The 14622-nt window shown below is 39.8% G+C and overlaps 2 protein-coding genes across 3 annotated transcripts; one reads left to right on the plus strand and one right to left on the minus strand.

The window, feature by feature from the left end:
* Positions 1-1462: 1462 nt before the first annotated feature.
* Positions 1463-4145, minus strand: RB195_013790 (uncharacterized protein; the record flags this gene model as incomplete). Its single annotated transcript, XM_064203780.1, has 3 exons — positions 1463-1530; positions 2266-2415; positions 4076-4145. 3 exons carry the CDS (start codon positions 4143-4145, stop codon positions 1463-1465), a joined length of 288 nt encoding a protein of 95 aa, XP_064059661.1.
* A 4877-nt stretch (positions 4146-9022) lies between these two features.
* On the plus strand, positions 9023-12257 carry RB195_013791 (uncharacterized protein; the record flags this gene model as incomplete). Of its 2 annotated transcripts, XM_064203782.1 has the most annotated exons (6): positions 9023-9145; positions 10516-10529; positions 10672-10787; positions 10899-11030; positions 11852-11929; positions 12169-12257. In XM_064203782.1, the coding sequence occupies 6 exons, from the start codon at positions 9023-9025 to the stop codon at positions 12255-12257; spliced, it is 552 nt and encodes a 183-aa protein (XP_064059662.1). The 2 variants fall into 2 exon arrangements, with proteins under 2 accessions (XP_064059662.1, XP_064059663.1); XM_064203781.1 differs by lacking the exons at positions 9023-9145; positions 10516-10529 and having other exon boundaries at positions 10673-10787.
* Positions 12258-14622: the final 2365 nt, after the last annotated feature.

Below are 14622 nucleotides of genomic sequence, written 5' to 3' on the forward strand. Positions count from 1 at the left end.
AAATATGCGACGTCTATATAAATGTTGTCTTTCCAAGATTGTGGTTGCCAATGGTGCAATAGGCCAGCCTCGGTTGAGGTGCGAAGATAGCCGGGCCGCGGAGTCAGATAGAAAAGAAATAATTTCGAATAGCTTTGGAAACAATATCATTCAACTCGAAATGCTGTGGCGAACTCGATTTTTTGTAAATCAAGTATTATGGCGCTGAAATAGTTGCATAAATTTTAGTAGTAATCTTAATACTCTTCCTTTCTATGGAAGGTTATGAAATGAAGATGTTATAAGAGACCGAGAAAATCTATTCACAGGAAAACAAACGTTACAAAGTAATTTACACTATCTGTTTTAAGAGTTCTGCTTAGGTTCCTTCGATTTGAACTCTGTTCTGGTGATTAACGGAGGTGCAAAATGGAGACGAAATGAAAGGAAAAAGACGAAAAGTGGGATTTTCAAACTTTGCGATAGTCTAGTGCACGAGCGGGGTTCTTCTGTCTATATGCAATACAAATCTCGCAAAATTCAATAATAGTTGTGCTCAACCGCGATTTTGTAGGCTGTTCTGACAACTTCTTTCCTTGCAACAAACGTTCAAAGTAAGGAGGAACCGCTATTTTATACAACAATTGAAATGACTAAAAATGACACACAAATGACTAAAAGATAACAAAACAACAGTTTCAAGTGCACGCCTACAACAATTTCTTGCTGCTCTGACCAAACGTGAAAGTTTGAGTCTCTGAACACTTTTTCAACTATAACCTTAGGCTATGTTAGGTTCCAATTATTGCTTTTTTTGCGCATATTTTGCGCCGTTTTGCTCCTTTCTCAACAATATGTCGGTTTTTGTATAGATCTCAAAGAGAGGAATCTAATGATATATGAGTTGTCCTGAAGTTTCCATTTTATGAGCAGTTATGAGCAAGCGACGGTGGCCGACGGTGCCGCACCGTCACTCACCGTCGGTTTTTCAATGTTCATGCAGAGTATTGTAGTTCGCCAAATAGAACAGTACGAACAGAAAATACATCTCTCATACCAATTAGGTAAGCATAAAGTGTCTGGCGTTAGTGAATCCGTTTAGGTTGTGCCACCACGTTCACTTGTTACAAGTCAGTGTTTTCATCCTCCCAATCTGGCACGAATTTATCGATCCCGGATCGATCGATCGACCACACTATGGCATTTTTGAGGCATCGATCGATCGTGCAGTCCCAACGGAACCTCTTACTGACTGCGCTACACCAGCCACTTACCATATGGTTTATTAGAATTCCATCATTACAACTTTAAACGGACCCTGTTTGCTTGAATAAAATTCCTCAGATCAAATAGCTGCTCAAGAAACACTCTCAAAGGATTTATTGCAGTAAATTGATCTTTATACAAGAGAGAAAAACAGATATCGATTGTAAAAAAATCAGAGAATTATCAAACATATCAAATGTATAAACTTCATTTTTATTTAAAATACAGGCCTTCCACCTTGAACGTGCTGCTCTGGAGGTAGAGATGGATTCGTGAAGTAAACAGCTGAATTTAATTAATTAAACTTTAATTAATTATGAAAAGGAACGAAGTGTGAAAAAAAAACAATTATTGATATTCCATGTGTTGTATTAAGACTGAACAAAACAAAAAGATTGCATATAAATTATAATTTAGGTTTTCCGAAGAGGAGAAGTAAGTTCATAAAAGTTGTCTTTCAAGTGATGAAGGAGAAAATAAAGGGGCAAAAAAAATAAGAGAAGCTCCCAGTTGTTAGTTCAGTATGTGTAGGAGAGACATCCTTCAACATGCTAATGCTATAATATTCTTTCGAGCTGATCTGACAGCTTACCAGTCCGCAAACCCCGTTTCTATTCTTTTCTTCTTCGAAAGAAAACCACATGCATTTTCTACGCGAGTTTTTGAAGATTTGTTTGTTGAGTTTTGTTTTGATTTGCTCTCGCTTTTCTGCATTTTTCGTAGAACTTTTGCAGAAAGAATCAATCTTATCCGGGAAATCGAAAAGGATGGGTGAACTGATTCTAAGTTCTCAGCTTGTGATTCGGAAAAAGAAAGATTGCTCCCCTGAACTTCCTAGAATTATCAAGCTTTCCACTAAAACACAACGTAAAACTAGAAATAGGGTAAAATATAAATATATCGTACAAATATAAGTGAATAAGTATAAATATATTTTGGGGGAAATTTTGTGTTCATTCGGAGACTGGAGCTTTGTTTTTAAATTCATGTATGGTAAGGAATAGGGAGTAAGAATTGCACCTTTCATTTGTTTCCGTTTGAGCAATTGGCGTCGTCTTCTCAGTCGCCCGAGGCAGTTCACGACGGAAATCCCGAAAAAAGCCACGGTCATGATGAACACAACTGCAGCAAGACCCATGATCTGCACTTCGCCTCGGGACCAGCTATCACCTGAAAGTAAGTTGAAAGTACGTCGCATATCTGAACTATGCACAGCATGTTCACGGTCTCGATTGGCCACTGCTCCGTGTTTCAAAGTTTCGAATTTCTTCCCTTCGTGACATGGTTGTCAAATATTTATCTTATGTTACATAGTTCTTTTAATTAGCCATGATCATGAGTTACGGTTAGAAAAACATGCCAGTTTATTTATATTTTGTCCACAAGAACCGGTATTTTCCCTGTTGTCGACGTTTCCATCAACAAACAGTATGGCAGAACTGTACACCGTCGTGGAGTATCAGCCCAGGATCTAATTACATGTTGTCACGTCGAGTATTCGATCGTAGAGGTGGGCATAAAGTAAAGGATAAAGGATAAAGTTTCTGGCGTCAATCAATCCGCTTGGGATGCGCCCTCACGTTCACTTCAATTCAGAATCGTTTGAGGTTTACGAACGTGTATCTGGCCTATACGACTTGCGGTGGCTAGCCGATGTGTCAAGTCAGTGCTTTTATCCTCCCAGACAAGTCTGGTACCAATTTATCGACCCCGGAGGGATGAAAGGCTTGATGAGCACTAGGGCGGATTCGAACCTCCGATCGATCGTGCAGGAAGCGGAACCTCTAACCGCTACATCACACCCGCCCCAGAGGTGGGCATGTATGTTAAAATTCCCCCTCGACTCTTTTCACCCCTTCGTATTTTGGTCATTCGAACTGTTGAACAGTGGTTTGTCCTGTGATTTTGTCAAGTCACACTTTTTTCCCAATTGTTTCGCTAAGGCAGAACATTATTTATGGGTTATGAAGTAGCCGAAGCAAATTGAAATTATCTTAGCAGCATGACCCAAGAAGCAGACCCTGAATTACATTATTGAGAAATATTTTTTTTTCCGAAAGTGAAGACAAACACAAAGGAATTCAAAGAAAAAAGGCTCAATATTTAGCACTGCATTATTTTGCTTATTCTGCTTGACTAGTTTGAAATTACTGGAACTTATCTGTTAGAGAAAATTACTGTGGTCGGGCATCTATTTGTTTTTTACTTCCCTCACCATTTTCTGAAAAGACCCTACTGTTTCTTTTTGACACTCTTTGCGGGGTAGCAGTGCTCCTTGAAGACAGCATACCACGAATCTGAGGTGGTGCGGATTTCAGGTGAAATATTTGTACACGAGATAGTAGATTATGGAGAGGGGGAAGTGATTCCGTCCATTTCTTCTTAATTGCCGTAAAAAACGGCCCGGAAGATGCGGCTCATGCTCAAGGCTGGCGTGCTCGAATCGAACTCCTTGTGGAAAATAGTGCGCCGGAACGCTGGAGGCCATATCTTCCGGGCCGCTTTCTACGGCAATTAGGAAAAATGGACGGAGTCACTCTTCTCTCAATAATCTACGATCCCGTATACTCCACCGAAAATCCGTACTACTCCAGATTCGTGGGGTGATGCCTTTAACAACATTATTCGCTATAACTTGCAGAAAAGTCAATAATAGAAAAATTTTAGGTCATGAACATACTACCTTTGTAATGCTATGCTATAGAAATATGTGGAATTTGTGATAACCTCATATGTCAGAAATTTTATTTATTATTTCAGCAGCACTGTCATAAGACAAACAAAAAGTTACAATAGGGGCGCCTGAACAACTCATAATTTTCCCACTTACTGCGTATTCGTCGAATTGGAGGCGTATGTGAGATTGTTGGCGTTTGCTGATCAACGGACAAAGTGTACATAGTTTCTGAAAGTGCATGTAGACGGTTCGTGAAGAAACCAAGTGAAATGACGATTGATAAAGCATATTGAAGGTGAAACAGGAGTGATAAGTGGAAAGTGCCAGAAGGAAGTCAAGCACCAGGCACGGATAGGTCTGCCGAAGTGTTGTCCTTATAATAAGATACTTTCGTCTCTTTGCAAAAACAAGCTAACGATACGATCATTGAAGTTTGTTGTAAGGTGTCAGAAGCGCCGTTTTTTGAAAACTCCTCAGCTCGGCATTCATTACTCAGAGTTTCCACAGCTGAGACTAGGAATGTAGTTCGTATCGACCTTATTTTTGTTTTCGAAAACACTCATTGGTGTGCCTTGGGCACCAAGGACAGAGCTCACTTGATTTCTTCCCAAGTTTTATAGAGTAAAGGTGGCTTTTCTTGTTCATTCGCGTGCTGGTTGAGAGGTTATTCTCCTGCTACTGAAGCTGAAAAATTCCATCGCGATATCTTTGTCCCGCGATGTTCAGAACGAAGAGATCCCTCAGGGGCTGCGTGCGAACGGATGGGGACCTCAGCCAGGAGAGCTCGTTAACTTCGATTAGTTGTAATTTCCGGGGAATTTAGGCAACTACATACCACTATAGTGCAGATGCACTCATTTTCTAAAAATAAGTTTTCGCCACTTTTCTAAAAATGGAAACATTGTCCGCTCATTTGTGTTCTGGCTTGATAAAATTTATCCACTTTTCTTTCAAGAAACACACGCAAAAACTTCGTGATGAAAGACTAGGCATTACAGGAATGTGAGAAAATAGAAATTCGCATACATGTTTCGTGAGAAACATGTAGCTGAAGATCTCTTCTGATGCTAAGGATTGATTAATTAACCAAATTTGGATTTATTTCAGAATGCCAAGCATAAAGAAGTTCTAAGAAAAGTTATAATGTCCAGTACTGCACTATTTTGCTTCTTCTGTTTTACCAGTCCGAAAAAGATCAAAAGTCATTGAAACTTACTTTGTGGAAGAAATAACTGTGTCTGGCATCTACCATTACTTTCCTTATCATTTTTAAGATCTTATCGTTTCTTTTCGACACACTTTGGGGTTAGCAGTGCTACTTAGCAAAATAATTCGCTCAAACTTGCAAAAAAGTCAATGAGGGGAAATTTTAAAGACACCATCACCCCACGGATTTGAAGTGGTGCAGATTTCAGGTGGAGTATTCGTATAACGGATGGGAGACTACGGAGAGGGGGGTGATTCCGTCCATTTCTTCCTAATTGCCGTAAAAAACGGCCCGGAAGAGACGGCTTCATTCGTTTTGGCGCCCCATTTTGTACAAGAGGTTCGGTTGGAGCACGCCAGTCTTGTGCGGCGCCGCATCTTCCGGGCCGTTTTTTTTACGGCAATTAGTAAGAAATGGACGGAATCACCTCCCTCTCCGTAGTCTTCCATCCCTGAAATCTGCACCACCTCAGATTCGTGGGGTGATGCCTTTAAGTCATAAACAAACTATTTTTTATAATATTTGTCTCAATAAAGAAATATATGGAAGTCACAAGTGATCTCCTCATACATATATTAGAAATTGTAATTTTAATCAAAAACAGTTGTTCCCGGTCCATTCGTTTTTGATGGGCTTTAGTTTATGGAACAACTAATAGCAAATGATCTTGGGAACATGAAACCCGTAAACTGTTTGTAAAACTGTAAGGCAAACTGCCTGCCACCGTCCTATTATGAGAAGAAATTACCAGCAAATGTATCAGATCGTCTGCATACGTTACTTCTTCCAAAAAAAAAGTTCAGCTCCAGAAGCGAGAGCGGCAAGCGTTCAGTGCAAACGCGCTAAAACGTCTATGGATGCAACATTTCTGCCTGTATGAACTCGAAAATACGTTACAAAAGCACTGAAAATATTACACTACTCTATATTTACACAATGAAAAAGTTTCGCTTATGGGATGTTGTGACAAACGCATCGAATCCTGGACGCGGAATTTAAAAAATCGCTGCCCTCAATTTACTAGTTGATTTCTGTTTATTTTGCGTTATAGTAGTTCTGAAAAATAATCTAACGTCCAGAGTTTAGTGAGTAACGTAGCCAATGTGGAGCGTTAATCAATCCGCTTGGGATGCGCCAGACACTTTATTCTTTACTCTTTATCGTACATAGCTCTACATTGGCTACGTTACTCATTCAACTCCGGACGTTAGATGATTTTTCAGTCTAGAATAATCTTAATGTGTAGCATAAAAAATGTGCAGTGCGAAAATCATTCGCTTGCTTATTGGAACGCATCCAATTTGCTGTAAATAATTTTTTTTAAATTTCTCCTTTCGTTAATTGTTTTATTAATTTGGTTTCAAGGATCTAAAAATGCTAGAAACTTCTGCGAACTTCGCAGTCTTGAACAAAAATCATCAATTCTGAGGGCAGTAAATCCTAGAAAGGTGGGAAAATTTCACTAGCCACTCGAGACACAATAGTGGAAAGTAACACTAGAGAAATCGATGCACATACGACGATTACGTGGTATCAGCGGTAATGTTTGAATAAAGTGTTGACAGTGCTGGCCTTCATGAAATGAAAAACAGTCGTCACAGTGTTTTTTTGCTAAAGGAATTTTTATTAAAGTGAAAGGGACTCGTCAAAAAAATAAATTATTGGAATTTTATGGATAGGCTTCCTTTTCTTACTACAATGATAATTGGAAATTGTAAAACACAGTCGTTTTTCCTAACGATCCTGTACATATTTTTGTACTATTTAGCTAACCTTCCCTAATCATGAAACTAACCTCATAAACTCTTGTGTGCCTCTCTCGGTCTCCGTCCTCTGTTGAAACCTAAGGAGCAATGTTGTACGAAGGTGTTACTTCTTTCAAGTAGTCACAACAGAAACCTAAGAAACAACACAAAGAATTATTTATTCCTCAGGGAAAGTGAGTGGATTTTGCCACGTTCAATTGCGCTGTGGTAAGGACGTGAAAAGTGATCTTTTAAAGGATTTTTTCTTATTGTAGTAAGAAAATGTGCGCTTGGCATGTTCTTTGTCTCCTCCACATTTTTGCTTGTACATTCTACTAATGTTTTCAGCTCGGTACATCCATACGAACTCAATTTTCTTTTTTCAACAGAGCTGCGCTCAAATTTTCTTCCCAGGGGAATTTTCTGCTGAATTCTTTCTGCGTTTACCTTGGATATTTGATTTTGTTAAATTTGCAACTAACCTTTCTGTTTTTTTTTGTAATACGTTTTGTAGATTGGTTTTCTGCAATATTTTTTCTTACGAACTCGGTTCAGTAGCAATGTCGATGTAGAAGCACTTATTGGAAGAATTTATGCAAAATATACATAGATACAGCATTCCAGACCATTCCAGACAAATAATGCATAATTTTTATTCAACGGTCGCTTGTGCAACGTAAGACAAAGCTTTTTTTCTCTCTTCGCACAATTAGTTATCGCCATGTACTTTCATGTTATGTATGTGTGCTGTGGTGCGAATATCAAATACATTTTTTGCCTCCTCATCAGAAAATGAAGTTGAAGTAAAAGGAGAAACCCACTTTTTCCGCAGAAAAGGACTGTTTTAATTGAGTGAACTAATGGTAAAATCGTTAATAATCGTTGATGTTTTATTGGTATTTGTGAATAAAAGGCGGGTGTGGTGTAGCGGTTAGAGGTTCCTCTTCCTGCACGATCGATCGGAGGTTCGAATCCGCCCTAGTGCTCACCAAGCCTTTCATCCTTCCAGGGTCGATAAATTGGTGCCAGACCTGTCTGGGAGGATAAAAACACTGGCTTGACCCATCGGCTAGCCACCGCAAGTCATTGTATAGGCCAGATACACGTTCGTAAACCTCAAACGATTCTGAGTTGAAGTGAACGTGGGGGCGCATCCCAAGCGGATTGATTAACGCCAGAAACTTTATCCTTTATTTGTGAATAAAACTCATTTCCATTACAAATACGAGAGATGAAATGGCGACAATTAGGTTTTTAATTTAATCGTGGGGCAGAGAAAGCATTAACAAAGGCAGACCTGTACAATATAAGTAAGTAATGTACTAAGTAATATAATAAGTAATATAATGCGTACAATTGAGTGAAGACAGCTAATTCGTAAATTTCTCCAGTGGAAATCATGAATTAGAAATATTTACAGATAACACATTACCTCGAAAGAACAAGACCACGATGTGACCATGGAAAATTCTCGAAGAAGTCCGATGGAACGCTGGAATGGAAGAAACTGCACCACAACTCTCCATCTAACGAACTAGTGGTGATTACAAGCTCGAACGTGAAAATATGGAAATATTCTCGATAGCAATCGATAGAGGAGGGAAGTTTTGTTCGCGGAAATTTCCATTCTCCGATAAAATTCATACGATATTCTTGAGACCACGAAATATGTTCTTAAGTTATTCTTCATCAGCATAGTCCACAAATAGAATGTTTTCCATGATATTTAAGACGTTCCCTGTACATATAAAATTAGTGTTATTCTTCAGTCTTCCTTTGTCCTACTTCTTCCGAAAGATATCATAGTTTTTTGTGGATTCCATTGCGAGTTCCTAGCTTTTCTTTTGAAGGGCGAGCTTACCAGGGAAAGTACTCGACTATCACATCACCTAAAGCGAACCCACAGGAAAAGTTACCTAAGCTATGGCTGTAGTTGTTGCATATAACCTTCTCACCAACTTATTGAAGGATTCCTTAATACTAAAAAGTGTAGCCCGGTTATTAATGGTCCTTCTTGACTCACTTTGGTTATTGAACCTCGTTGGAGCACGCAGAGCTGTTCTTGTAACATAAACGGAACCTTCCGGCAAGTTGGTAAGAAAGGTTTTAGTGACAAAAACCGGAAAAGGATAATTTTATCTAGTTTTCATGCGTAGCGAAGGCGGCTACTTTTCTTCAAGTGACATTTTTGAGGCCGCAGACACAAATGTTAGCAATAATGTCATGATAACTGGCGGATATGTATTTTCTCGGAAGCGAGTCACAATTGAGGTGACGTAGTGAGCAGTTTTCTGAACTGTTCCATTTCGAATTGTCAAGGTCCCAAAATCTAGGTCCCAGGATATTCAAGCGTTCCGCAGAACGCTTAAAGCATCTCGTAACTGCGTATCAACACATCAACTGAATTACTTTTCAACGCTTTTTTCTGCATAAAATCTGTCCGATTCTGATTTTGTCCATTTCTTCATCTGATTCCGTTCATTTCTTCCTAATTGCCGTAAAGAAAACGGCTCAAAAGTTGCGGCTTCGAGTGTTCCGGCGGCTATTTTCTACAACGAGTTCGATTGGAGCGCGCCAGCCTTGTGCACATGCCGCATCTCCCGGCAGTTAGGAAGAAATGGACGGAATCACTCCATCCCCCTCCCCTCCATAATCTACTATGCCGTCTACGAATACTCCACCTGAATTCCGTACCACCTCAGATTCGTGGGGTGACGCCTTCAACATACACCGCTAGTGAACAAAAAAAAAAAGGAAACACATTTGGTCTGAGTCGGAACATTTTAGACATCGGCATAACATCGGCACCGAATTGTCGGTGGAACCTAGTGAAGTCCTTTTTGTGGTGGGTAACCCGTCTAAGGGGATTGGGGGTAGCGAAGCCGATTAGAGTCGGTAGTAACCACACAGTCGAAGGTTCGAAACCGCCCTCGTGCAAACCAAGCCTTTCATCCCTTGGGGGTCGATAAATTGGTACCAGACTTGTCTGAGAGAATAAAAACACCAATAAAAACACTCGGTTGGCCCCTGCAGGTCACTGTATGGACCAACACGCGTCCCAAAACCTCCACGCGATTACGAATTCCAGTAAAACGCGTTGGTGCTTCCCAAGTGGACTGATATGGTAGTGGCTTTATCCTTTTTTAACACGCCCTTCTGACGGATAAATGTACCGATGTAATGTAAACAGTTCATAGTCGTCTTCTAGCCCAACCTTGATCCAATTATCGTATTGCAATCAACTACCTTCGCACAGAATTTCCGTTTCTTTCTGTGAATCTTCAAACGCTCGGTATTCGCTATTTTTCCGTGTTCGAATCTTTTGGGTGCTCAAATCTCAGAGCTTTTTGAGTACGTGAGATCATGGAATCGTTAAATCTTCACAGCATGCGAAAAGATTCCAAATGAAACGTCACAAGGGGAAGAGGGGGGATGAGGGAGATAATGCTAATTTATTGGATTTACTGATTACTGATTTACTCGATCGTTAATTCCATATTATAGCGGAGATCGTACATAACCATTTACTTGAAGTAGCATTATAGATCAGAACTTTTTTTACTGCAGTGCATGTTAGTTCCATGCAGTGCTGCTGATTCCATACAACTGTCTTCGATCCACTACGATGAGATTTTGTTCAGCTTGATGTCGTTAAGTGGGTCTTCCACTCCTTTAATCCACTCACCAATCGACTGTGTCATCTAACAGCAATGTTTTGTCTTCCAAAAAACAAATCTGACCGAATTCAAAAGTGAAAAGTCGCCGCCATAGGGATATGTTGTACTGTTTTCTCCTAGGATGCATCTTATAACTGGGGGCACAATTCTGTGCACGATGCATCTTCTTTTGCAAACGACAGTGACACTAGAAGATGGGGTAGCACTGAACGATAACAGCTTTGACGTAATCGATGGTAAGATATTTATTTATTTATTTATTTATTTATTGAAAACAAAACAAGATCGTGAAAGCAGCTAAGGATGAGGAACTACAGGTGTACTCTGGATTTCAGATTTCGTTTCAGAAACGGATTCAGTATGGGGTGAGTGGATCAAAGCTATGAAAATGCGTAGAAGAAACGCACGTCCGCCCCCAAATGCACGTCCTGGGTGGGATCAGAACAGTTACAAGAACCTGAAATCAAGGAGATGGCAAGGTGGGAACTTCAAGCTTTCTTGTTCAATTTTTCTTACCTTTTTCTGCTTTCAGCAGTTCTATCTTGCTTCTTTAACTCGGGTACAAATAGAAAATCTTTAAATATTAGGACCGTATTTCGAAAATATATAAAAGCTATAAAAATACCTTGCATTCAGTTACCTGAAGGAAATTTGAGAAAATAAATGAAGGGTATTTTTACAGCCTTCATGTATTTTTTTCTACTTTCTTCCAGGTAACAGAATCCAGGAGAACAATTAAAGAAATTCATAACAGATTTTTATATAATTTGTTCCGTATATTTCATGTAGCAAATATAAATAGAAGCAGATTTCCACTGTACAAAGAGAGAATCGATGTATTACCGTTATTTGCTTTAGTGAACATAAATAAACAAATAAACAATAAACAAAAACAAATATGGAAAGAAATGCAGCACTTTATTTATTATGAAATTATGTTTGTACAAGCATTTATGTTCTTGCTGCTGTAATCCATTGTTGCAATAAAAAAAAACAAAGGTCAAAAAAAAGGCACCGAGATATTTGAATCTATTGATTGCTTTCTTTTTCATCATCACATACATATTATTGGATAGTGAGGTTTGTTGATTAGTACCTGACTCAAAAACAATGAATGATATGTGATGTCGTTCACTTTTTCCCCCAGATATATTATAATAAATAGAGGAAAAAGGAATAATAAATAGAAAAAAGAAAACATGGCAAGTTTTTGAAAATGCGAAAATGTTAGAGAAATCAGTCAAAGAGATTATAATATTAATAAAACATCTGTTGTTGTTTCAAAAGTTGTGCAATTTAGGGTCCAGGACAGGTAGAAAAAATAACAATTTGTTCACGATGCGTTCAGGTGGCTCGTTCCCCTCAAGAAGACTCGATGGTATTGTTTTTTATCATTATATATCACCTGAGGCTAGTGGGGATCTTATCTGTTCCCGGCAGCTCGAAAACGACAACGGCCACGTTCCAAAGATTTTTCTTCCAAAGCACATTGGCACTACCAATAAAAGGAGAGAAAAGCATGCGGAGTTTCTCCAAATGCAAAACTTTCAAAAGAATGAACCACCGATTCTGTGAAATAAACGAAAGCTCCTTTATTTTGAAGTTTATGCAATTTAGACCGGCTAATTGGCGTAAGAGGACCTGTCAGGCTACATCATCGACCTCCAGTTTCACGCAGTAAATATCCTGACAAGAAAAACGAATAATGGGATAAAACCGGACAGCGTTACTGCTGTTCTAGACGGAGACGGAGTCAAGAGTACTAACATTTGTTCTATTGTCATAAATTTGCAAACTACACTCTATGGGAGACTTTGTTACACGATAAATGAGAGCAAAAATTACATTTTTTTTTCGCTAGATTTTTTCATTAGTTATCCTTCGGTCCAAATATCTTTTCCGTATCTCGGCCAGCGAGAAGCGCAAAAGATTTCTTGTATTGTTATGTTGTCGTCATGCTATTGTTAGAAATAAAATGTGCTTGAATTGATGAATTACACGTACACACTTAAAGGCAGCATACCACGAATCTGACATAATGCAGGAATCCGCGAAAAAATCTAGAGTTAGGGTTCAGGATCAGGGGTGGCTCTGCTCATCGCTCCCTGATCGTCGTAAAAAAAATTTGGGGTGGAAGACAACGGTTTTACGACGGCTCCGGTTACAACCCCCTGCGCACGCGCCGCATCCGAATGCGATCGATCGAAGATCAGTGGTGTCTTCTCAGCAGTCTATTCGAGTGATATCAACGAAACCGGAACGTGCGCATAGAGGAGCGTTCTAACGCATCTCGTAGTAGCTAACGCGATTCCCACGCGACGATCAGGGAGAGCTTTTCCCGCGTGTTTCTCACCACGTCAGATTCGTGATTTGCTGCACTTAAGTGAAAGTGGACGGGTGCAGGGTGGTGATAGGCTGCTGTCGGAGGTTCTGCACCGCCCTGCCGTCCAAGGCTAACAAAGTCCTTCATCTCTACGGAGGTGATGAATTCCTCCCAAACTTATTCTGGGGGATAAGAACACCGGTTTGACAGATCGGCTGGTTTTCGCAATTAGCTCTGTGCACTTCTTTGAACCTCTGAGTTGAAGTCGAATGCACAGCACGAATTTGGCTACACTAGGAATTTTATCCCTTACCGGTTTGTGCGCTATAATGTGGACAAAAATTGTCGCATTACTACGTTGATAAAGAATCAAGTGTCTCGCGTTAGTCAATCGCTTTAATCCAGAATCGCTTGAGTTTTACGAACGCGCCTGCAGCCTTACAATGGCCTGCCTGGAGTAGCCCTTGGGTCAACTCACTGTTTTCATCCTCCCAGACAAGTCTGGTACCAATTTATCTACTCCGGAGCGATCTAAGGCTTGGTTTGCTCTAGGATGGTTTCGAGGCGTCGATCATCCGGTCACAACTGAATCTGCGCAGCAGCTGCCGACTACGTTGACAACTGTTCTTAAAAGCAGCGTATCACAAAATTGACGTAGTTCAGAAACCCCTTGAGCTGTAGTGTTCGGGTTGCAGATTACAGAATCCGACGTGGCTCCATTCAACTTTCCCTAATACTCCTAAAAGACGGTGTCGGTTTGTCGCGTTTATTCCTACGAAGTACGTTAGAACGCGCTGTGCACGCTCCGGTCCCCTCAGCAGCCTTTTCATTGCTTTCATATGTACAGGTGGAATCACTGGTTCTCGACCACTTGTTCGTGGACACGGCGCGATGAAACTTATTTCGTAGGAATGAACATCATCTTCCACGCCGTTTTTTACGACGACCGGGAGGGCCACCTTCGTTTCCGTAATCTATGATGTTTCTCTCTCGAGTTTCCGTACTGTGCCAATTTCGTCGTAATTTTCCAGACTTGGTGAGCCTCTAATCCTGAGAAGATTTCTGGAATAAAAGCTCTACAAGTTTAGGAAGCCATGCTAAGCTGAAATTATTTCTGAGAAATCGCTGAGAAATTGAGGTATTAGTAAGTTCTAAATTTTAATTTTTAAATTCAAAATTCTATGAAAGTCAAGTGAGACCTAATATGTTTTTAATGACTCGATTCTTCTTGTTTTTGTAAATGTGACATTTCTGACACACATCAAGAAGCACAGAGCGACCAGGTCGACGGAAGAAGCGGAAAGCCTGGGATCCGAGGATAGACTGTATCCAGTATTTCTTCTTGTTTTATCTGAGTTTATGTATCACTTTACTCTATATAACCTACTTTAGAAACTCGTTATGAATTTGTGGCGAAAACCTAATTGTTCCCCGAGGGAAATGATCGAAAAGCGTTACCAACTTCTGCTAAGAATTGGTGCAGGAAAAACAGTTGTCTTTGCTATGTTATGCACCAAGGGACTCCTTTAAATGGTGCTATCGTTCCTTCGTTTTTTTTTCCCAAAGTTGTTATCCATTTCTCAAAGTGGTGTTCTAATCTTTTTTGACTTTTACTTCTTTTGTTGAACAAATTTGTTGAAAGCTAAAAAGTGCATGTAAATGTCTGTTAAGTGATTTTCAACTCCAAAGTTATGGATGAGGATTTAACTAGAGGGTGAACACTTCCACAATTTCTCGAGGTGCTTTTT

This window comes from Necator americanus, chromosome V (assembly GCF_031761385.1).
Source record: "Necator americanus strain Aroian chromosome V, whole genome shotgun sequence".
Taxonomy (NCBI): domain Eukaryota; kingdom Metazoa; phylum Nematoda; class Chromadorea; order Rhabditida; family Ancylostomatidae; genus Necator; species Necator americanus.